Here is a 9,238-nt window from a genome sequence, read left to right on the forward strand (position 1 = left end):
TGTTGGGACCATGCGCTTTGTTCAGTACCCGGTACCCAGTCCCACCCTTCGTTTTTATCCCAACTTCAAGACATGCAGACAGTCTGAGGTCAAAAGGTAGAAGATTTACAGGCAATGTATCATCGCTTCCTCTCTTACTCTGTGCTTATATATTTCACCAGCACATTCACTGCTCATCTCATCTTTTTTCTTGTTGTTTGGTAGTTAGATATTAGAGTTAGATTACTGATTTAAGAATATTTATTCTTATAAATATAATTATAAACAAACTTATTAATACCCATTAATTCACACATTGAGAAATATAACATAAATAATAAAAATAATATAGATGTCATTCTTATAAATCTACTATATATCAATATCTCCTTTATATGTATATACGAGAGAAAAGTTTTCATACTGCCAATACATTTGAAATATTTCCTTTAAGCTAAGACAGAAGAGAATATGATGAACTTACAATCTTTAATGTTTGCATTATTGCATAGAGCATGCGCTAACAACTTTATTTCATGTTAATTCTCATGAGTTTCGTTTCCATGAGAAATTTTATCCCGAAGTGAACTACAATTTGGATGACTTGTTTAAATATATCACGTTGAATTTGTTTAGTGAGCTCGTCCTCCATTAATTACAAGTTGCTCTTCAACTGCAAAACACAATGAACATGGCATTTCCCACTCCAAAAGTAAAACTATGTCAGCCTTATTTTAGTGGCCATTTACTGCGTCTCCTTCTTTGTGCAAGAATCAAACGTTTACTGAATCGAATTCATGGCATCAAACAGATTAAACAATAAAATCTGGAGAGGTAAATGAATTATTGTGTTGAGTTGAGTTCCACATCACATGGATCGGAAAGTCTAATGCCCTATACAAATTTTAAATTTGTTTTGTTATTGTTATTTAATTTAAGCTGAAATATTTTGCGATGCTCTATAAAATTAGCAGATCTACTCCTTCACAGGCATGTGAGGACCTGGATTTTTAGTTGTTCCAGTCGTGAGTACCATACACTACCTTTTCCTCCTTTGGTCCAATCTGGTGGCCACCATGCGGAAACTAAGTTGCTGACACCATTTCTTTTCTTCCCACATCTCAATGCCCCAACTCATAATTGCAATCCTGTGCCCATAAGCATCCAAATTTTACTAAGTTTTTAACATCAAAAACATTTGAAGATTCTCCCACTGCATTATCTCCCCTGCTTTTATCACAACAGTTCTTTGATTTGGATTATAAAGATTGTTTGTTTTTTTCAATAAATTTTTTAGCAGACAGCAGATGGGGCCTTGGGTTGGTCAAATACTAGTAACCTTTAACTAGCTGTTTTAAGTTTTAACCTTGAATGGCCTATATAAAGCCATGCAGGCTCCAAGGATGGGAGATGCAGGGGCAGTGTCTTCTCGTGATCTTTTGCTTGTTCGCAAAGATGGTGGTGTTGCTCATCTTGCCACTGATATGCTTCTTGCTAAGTTGTGGTGCTCTGTTGAGGTGGAATGAGGTGAGGTACAGGAAGAAGGGCCTCCCTCCAGGGACCATGGGCTGGCCTCTGTTTGGGGAGACCACTGAGTTCCTCAAGCAAGGCCCTAGCTTCATGAAGAACCAAAGAGTTAGGTGAGCTGAGAGCTCCTTGGAAATAAGATTTTCTTCTTAGATGAAGGAAAGATCACTTTTTGATAGAAAAGTTGATTCCTTTGCTGCCTTTTTCTTTTGTGATTGTGCATGGGAAGAAGATTTTTTTTTTTCCTTGAACGCGAACCAATTCAGGGAATTAAAAAGGTGGATTATTTTTTCTCAATCGAGTGTTTTCTTTTTTCACTGAAAAGTATCTTGGCAAAAAGCTGTTTGTTGAGCTCTCCTATTCATTTTGTTTGATGTCTACTAAAACACTGGCTCCTCTCAAGTACTTGATATTTGATGTCACATTTTCTCTCCTGTGTTTCCTTCTCCTCATTTCGTTTTTAATCATCCATGTCCATGAGCTTGAAAAATCTTAAAGAGTGTTTCTTTCAAGTGTTTTCTTTATTTTTTTTCCTCTCTCATATTTTTGTTTAGGTACGGGAGTCTATTCAAGTCGCACATATTGGGGTGCCCTACAATGGTGTGCATGGATGCAGAGCTCAACAGGTTCATCCTTATGAATGAAGGGAAAGGCTTTCTTCCTGGGTACCCACAGTCCATGCTTGATATCTTGGGGAGATCCAACATTGCATCCGTTCATGGTGAGCTGCACAAGACCATGAGGGGAGCCATGCTTGGCCTGGTGAGCCCTCTAATGATCAGGGACCAGCTCTTACCCAAGATTGATGAGTTCATGAGATCTTACATCGATAATTGGGGTGGAAGAGTCATTGATATCCAAGAAAAGACCAAGGAGGTCACCCAAAATTTATCCTTAATTTGGACATCAAATTTCTTGCTATATAATCTAACACTGGTAATATTTTCTCCTTGTTTAGATGGCACTGTTGTCTGCATTGAAGCAAATTGCCAGCATTGAGACAGGGCCTGTTACCGAAACCCTGAAATCAGAGATCTTCAAGCTTGTTCTCGGTACTCTTTCATTGCCCATCAATATTCCTGGCACAAATTATCATCAGGGATTTAAGGTAGATATCAGAAAGCTATCAATATCATTTTTTTTTTTTTTTTAAATGTGGTTTCATCAACAACATGTAAATTCAATTCATATCTGATTAGTTCCCTCTTCCACAGGCAAGGAAAAAGCTTGTGGGTATGTTGAGGTGTCTAATAGAAGAAAGAAGAGCCTCCGAATGCTCCCACAGTGACATGCTTGATTCCCTCCTCAGAATGGATGGCAGCTCCAAAGTCAAACTCGATGACGAACAGATTATTGACTTGATAATAGCCCTCGTCTATTCCGGCTACGAAACTGTCTCAACGACTTCGATGATGGCTGTGAAGTACCTCCACGACCATCCTAGAGTTCTCGAAGGGCTCCGAGTAAGCATCACAGTTGATGTTTCATTATATCTTCTTCGTTGATGTTTGCTTCTCATCACTCCTACCCTTCGCATGCAGAAGGAACATTTTGAGATACGAAAAGGAAAACTGCGGGAGGATGCAATCGATTGGAACGATTACAAGTCGATGAAACTCACACGTGCGGTAAGCTAAATTGTTTCTACTAATTCAGAGTGCAGTAGCAGTGCCACTGCATTCTGAAAACTTAGAGTGCAGCAGCAGTATCACTGCGTACTGAAACCATCTGTTCATGATGTAGGTAATACTGGAGACGCTTAGAATGGCTACAGTCGTAAATGGGGTACTTCGGAAGACAACACAGGATGCGAAATTGAAAGGTGATCGGCTAAATCAGATACGCTTTTGTTTCCGTTTTGTTACTCGAACTAACTTTTTATATGCATCAGGATTCACGATACCAAAGGGGTGGCGAATTTATGTGTACACTAGAGAGATTAACTATGATCCAGATGTGTATCAAGAGCCTTTAACCTTCAACCCCTGGAGATGGTTGGTGAGTGATCTCGACTGAAACATGTCTTGTCGATACGTTGTCGTTCCGAGAGCTAAGTTTGCGTGGTCTGACCAAATCCAGGACAGAAACCTTGAATCTCACCAGCACTTCATGCTGTTTGGGGGAGGGGGAAGGATGTGCCCAGGCAAAGAACTGGGCACTGCTGAAATTACTACATTTCTTCACTACTTTGTAACTAGATACAGGTTCTAAGTCAATCACTTCACTTTTCAAGAACACATAATTTGACTACGAACCAAAGCTTACGTTTTGTTGTGCCCCATTGCATTGCAGGTGGGAAGAGGTCGGAGGGGACGAAATAGTAAGATTTCCTAGAGTTCAAGCTCCGAATGGCCTGCACATCCGCGTATGGGATGACTAGGATAGAGTTGTACAGTGTCAATAGGTGGACAAGATATCAGAAAAGAAATATTGCCATGTTTTGGTGCGGAGTTCAAGGAAGAGTTGGAACTTAGAATTACCTTTGAAATTATGATAGAAATTTGTTGATAGAAGAGGTGAACTTGCTATCAGATGAATAGAATGACTGAAGAAAGTATCGGTGGTATCTAAACAAGCTGAGTTAGCAATGCTTATGAAGCTGGGCGACAAGAGGGTGGGGTCGGGTTACCAATGCGAATGAACCGAGGTGTCAAATGGGTCAGGTCAACCATGATCCAGTCTGACCTAGCACCGTCTAGGCCATTCCGGGCTCAGCCGAGTAAAAATTGAGCCATGCTAGCCAAGGCCTAGCTGGGACAACTCTGTAAATACTCTCTGGTTTATAAAAACTCTGTAAATTTCGGGTATCTTAGTTTTTGTTTAAAATTAGTATCATAGTTAATGTGAACTTAAAGTTATTAATTTCACTTCAAAAGAATCTATTTTTTTTAAAACATTGTTATAAATATTTTAAAAAATCAATTAAATATTTAAAATTTTCTTTAAATTCTAAAAAAATTATTGTTTTCCATTTTTTTCTATATTTTGTTGATTTGTTAGTTTTTTCTCTGTTTTATTGGTTTTAAAATATTTTTTAAATTATTTTAAAATAACTTGGCTCAAAAATGGATTTCTCATATTTTCGACATTTCTACCATTTAATTGACAAAGATATTAAAGAGGATCACAAATTTTATGGATGAGAAATTACAGTTCCACCTAGCAAAGTTAAATTTTAACTGTGATTTGATCTAATTAGTTATTTAAAAGAGATCATATCTTTTATAATTTTTATGGATTGGGGGATGATCTATAATATAATTATCGTTGAATCACGGTTACAATTCGATCATAATTGATTACGATTCCTTTCTGGATATACTTTCCCATCCAGATTATAGTTTCGATTAGGGTGGGTGACCGGAGGCCATCGACGGCGTGCGGATGGCCAAACTGCATGGCGCTAAACGGGGTAATCGCTGAGCAACCTTCGACCATCCATCCTGACCCAAACTATAATCTGAATGAGAAAAAGTAACCAGTAAAAAATCACAACTAATTAGGATCAAATCACAACCATAATTCAACTATAATTATATTATAGATCATCTTCCGATTCATAAAAATGATCAAAGATCTTATCTCTTTTAAATAACTCTTTCTCATAAAATATCCAACTAGACTCCTTTTTAAATAGTACCTACCAACACGGCGAAACTCTAGCTCCCCTTGCTAAGTATAAACTCATGCTACCTTGCTAGTATAAAATCATAAGGATCTATTTCATCCTTAGCTTCACAAACAAACTTGTGAGCACTAAAGTTGTGAAACCATTAGATTCGATTGAGTTGGTTGGTCTAGGCGGGCTCGTTATATAGGTTTACAAGCCGAATGGATCGAGTGGTTGAAGAGAATAAATAAGTTGGATTGAACAGGTTAAATACATCACACAAGTAGACCAAAGGGGCTAAGCAAGTTAAGAGGGGTAAGTCGAGAAGGAAGGTAGACTTGTTAGGTTGATCAAATGGAACAGATCAAATTGAGTCATATAAGTCGATTGATGTGAGCAGCACTCTCATTCAAGGAAATTAATAAAAACCCCTTGTCTTTATCCATCTATAAAATAAACAACTGAAGGAAGAATATTTAAATAACATCCATCAATCCATACTTAATCCGTCGGAAAGTGAAAAAGACGGAATGATCAAAATGATATGATTGGAATATTAATCGAATCATTATGACCCAGAAAGAGGAGGGTATGTTGAGCTGTTCTCTATGTTGACAAAATCGTCATAGGGCCTCTGGTGAACGCCACATGCAAATAGCAACTGGATTTCTCCGGTCTTTGATACTCCGATGCTCGAGGCATATCCCAAAATTATATAAGGAGTCGAATAAATATCAGAATAATATAATGCTTGAAGAATAAAGAGTGAGTATGTTAATGTACCCTAGCCTGGGAGCGCCCTCTGGTAGACCGATGAACTAGTCGCATCGCTTGGTCCATAGGAGCGGGCGGAGATGATGAGTTGTCTCAGGTTAGCATCCTTTGATATAAAAATATAATGACTAATAGAAATGCTATATGTGAAAAGGGGAGCGATAGCCTCCCTATACCTTGACTCGCAGGGGTGGGACTTCATATAGCCTGCTGGATTGAGAACTAGGTTGACGCAAAGCTATGGGATAGTACAAGCCCGAAGGCCACACAGAGCCAAGGAGCTGGAACATATTAACGGCTCGAAGGTTGGAACCACATCGGCTCACCGACCTGAAACCACCTTGACTCGTAAGCGGAATATAATATCAACTCGAAGCCAGAGCAGATAAATAGCACAGAGTCGGAACAAGTGACACAGAGTCTAAACGAAATAGGTGGTGTAGCGCCGGAATGGAATAGCGACGACGGACAAGTCTAAGAACCCAGGCAGCAACTGCCTAGCGGGTGATTATTGTGGAGGCGGCGGCGACAGCCGCTGGAGGTGGCTCTAAGGATCACAGCAGTGGTCGTGAAGCGGTGAGGGAGTCAGTGGGCGTGAGGACTGTTAGAGTGTATACTTAAAAGCCTAATCTTTTGTAAACATTTTATTTTGAAATAAAGAATCACATTGGTCAAATGTCTACATTTATATATTAAGTGTAGTTGTTCAATTAATTTATATTATAGATAACATGGTGTGTGGTGTCACACATAAAAGATCATGTTATAAATTCCTTATAAATTATAAACAGTAGCTCACGACTAAGATGGAAAGGAACAAACCATTGGAATAATCGTAATGTAATTTGGTATTAGTTTATCTTAACTATAAAATTACACTAGTACGCTCTAAGTGTATTGAGTAGGGTCATTTAAGGTAAGTTCTTTTTATACTGACTGAATAAAAGAACAAGACTTTTGTTATTATGGAAGTGTGTGCTCTTAATCCTGATATAATAACAAACACATATATCTAGTATTTATTTCTTTCACTTATCAATGGGTGAGCTTTAATTCGATAAATCAAGAAGCCCGATAAGTTGGAAAATGATATTATTTATAGTGTGTGTTGTTGATTATAGAAGGAAACTGTGTCCTAATAATTTAGGTTGATAATGTCCCCAAGAGGAGCTAATAAGGATTGTCATGTAAACCCTGCAGGTGGACTTAGTCCGACATGACGATAAGGTTGAGTGATACTACTCTTGAAGCTAGATATTAATTAAGTGAGTTGTCAGTAACTTACTTAATTAGTAGGCATTCGTTATCTTAAACACAGGGAGACTAACACACTCATATATGAAGGAGCTCATAATGTAATTTGGGATTGGTGCGATAGTGCAATAATAACTCTCTAGTGGAATGAGTTATTATTGATGAACTTGAGTTCTGTGTTCGGGGTGAACATGGGAAGCTTATTTTCATCGGGAGACCAAAACCAATTCCTCCTCTCGGTCCGTATCGTAGCCTCTTATTTATAAAGTTTTATATCCACCAAATACCCACTTTCTACCCACCTTAAGGTGGTCGGCCAAGCTAGCTTGGAGCTTAAGCTAGGGCCGGCCAAAACAAGGCTAATGGGTGCAAGTTAGTGGTCGACCCTTGCTTGGAGCTCAAGCTAGGCGGGCCGGCCAAAAATAAAATAAAAGGATTTTATTTTTAAAATCTTTTCTTATGTGGAAACCATGGTTTTAAAAGAGAGTTTAAAATTTAAATCTTTCCTTTTATAGCTTTCTACAAAAGATTAAGTGAAAGGTTTGATATCTTTCCTTATTTGTAGTTAAAAGGAAGATTTTAATTTTTGATAAAACTTTCCTTTTTTGTAACCATCCTTATGATTTAAAAGAGAGTTTTAAAATTAAATCTTTCCTTTTATAGTTTCTACAAAAGATTAAGAAAAGATTTGATATCTTTCCTTATTTATAGATTGAAAGGAAGATTGTAATTTTAGAGAAAACTTTCCTTTTTATAAATCATCCATATGTTTTAATAGAGAGATTTTAATTTATAAAAGTTTCCTTTTATGACCAACCATGAAGGGAAATTTTAATAGAGAAATTTTTATTTTAAAATTTCTGAAAACAAATTAGGAAGTTTTAATTTTGTGATTAAAACTTTCCTTATTTGGAGGGAATAAGGTGGCCGGCCATTAGAGGTTTGATAAGGAAATTTTAATTAAATTTTCCTTCTTAAACATTGGCAAGGAATATAAGGAAATTTTATTTATTAAACTTTCCTTATTTGCTAAGACCAATGAATATAAAAGAGAGGGTAGAGGTGCCTCACCTCACAACACATATTATAGTATTCCTCTCTTCTATTCCTTGGTGGTGTGGCCGACCCTCTCATCCTTCATCTTCTCCTATTCTTCTTCCTTGTTGGCCGGCGACATCTCATCTCAAGGAGCTTGGTGGTGGCCAAATCTTGTTAGAGGAAGAAGGAGAGATATGAGGCTTTGTTTCTAATATCCCTTAGAGCTTGAAGGTTGGTGGCCGAAACTTGCAAGGAGGAAGGTGGTCGTGGTTCTCGTCTCGGTAGATCGTTGCTCACACAATGTCTGAGATAAGAAGAGGAATACAATAGAAGATCAAGAGGTTGTTGTTTACAAAGAAAGGTATAACTAGTAATTCTATTCCGCATCATACTAGTTTTCTTTGTATAGATTTTGAAATACCAAACACAAGAGGCATATGATTCTAGGTTTCGAATTTGTGATTCGAGTTTGTGTTTCTTTTGTTTTTTTGAACTTGTGATTCGATTGTTCCTTTTGGTTAAACCTAGGGTTACTATAGAGAAATTAAATATTAAATTTCGTTGAAAGGCTTTGTCTAGGAAGTGGTGGATGCTCCCATGCCCAAGAATGCCTAGTGTCTCGCCATATTTAACTTGGAAGCCAGTTTTTGAAATTAATATTTAATTAAATTTGTAACATAGGTGGATTTGGATCAATAATGTTAAGCATCGTTTGTGATCCAAGTCTAAACCTCTAAGAACAAATAAGTTGAGTTTGGAATCAATAATGTTAAGTTCCGTTTGCGATTCTAAATTTAATTTCTAGAGAACACAATAGGTTGTTAGGAATGGTTCAGGACTTGTACATAATTTTTGTACAGGGGAACCGGTACGATATTTTGAGTATCTACCAACAAGGACTTTAGCGCCCGACTGAGGAGGCACTCAGTGGTGGCAGTAGCGTTGGGGAGGCTGTGAGTTTAGCGATGGCGTGCATGAGCTGCTGCCGACGATGGCTGGTGCGGGAAGGGCTATGTAGGTGGAGATGGCGCTGGGTGCGGTGTCGAAGGGATAGAG

General features: G+C 37.9%; 1 protein-coding gene across 1 annotated transcript; it reads left to right on the forward strand.

The window, feature by feature from the left end:
• The first annotated feature begins 1,365 nt into the window (after positions 1–1,365).
• Positions 1,366–4,326, forward strand: LOC122034502 (cytochrome P450 85A1-like). Its single transcript, XM_042593785.1, has 9 exons — positions 1,366–1,619; positions 2,061–2,382; positions 2,465–2,614; positions 2,721–2,969; positions 3,048–3,134; positions 3,250–3,328; positions 3,398–3,504; positions 3,586–3,710; positions 3,799–4,326. The coding sequence occupies exons 1-9, from the start codon at positions 1,390–1,392 to the stop codon at positions 3,884–3,886; spliced, it is 1,437 nt and encodes a 478-aa protein (XP_042449719.1). The 5' UTR covers positions 1,366–1,389; the 3' UTR covers positions 3,887–4,326.
• The last annotated feature ends 4,912 nt before the right edge of the window (positions 4,327–9,238 follow it).

The sequence above is a fragment of the Zingiber officinale genome, chromosome 1A, assembly GCF_018446385.1.
Source record: "Zingiber officinale cultivar Zhangliang chromosome 1A, Zo_v1.1, whole genome shotgun sequence".
Taxonomy (NCBI): domain Eukaryota; kingdom Viridiplantae; phylum Streptophyta; class Magnoliopsida; order Zingiberales; family Zingiberaceae; genus Zingiber; species Zingiber officinale.

Excerpts from the sequence above, each read along its gene's own strand:
- LOC122034502 (XM_042593785.1), top strand. The coding sequence starts at position 1,390 with ATGCAGGGGCAGTGTCTTCTCGTGATCTTTTGCTTGTTCGCAAAGATG. Across the intron at positions 2,383-2,464 it reads TCCAAGAAAAGACCAAGGAG|ATGGCACTGTTGTCTGCATT; the intron begins GTCACCCAAAAT and ends CTCCTTGTTTAG. Across the intron at positions 2,970-3,047 it reads GAGTTCTCGAAGGGCTCCGA|AAGGAACATTTTGAGATACG; the intron begins GTAAGCATCACA and ends CTTCGCATGCAG.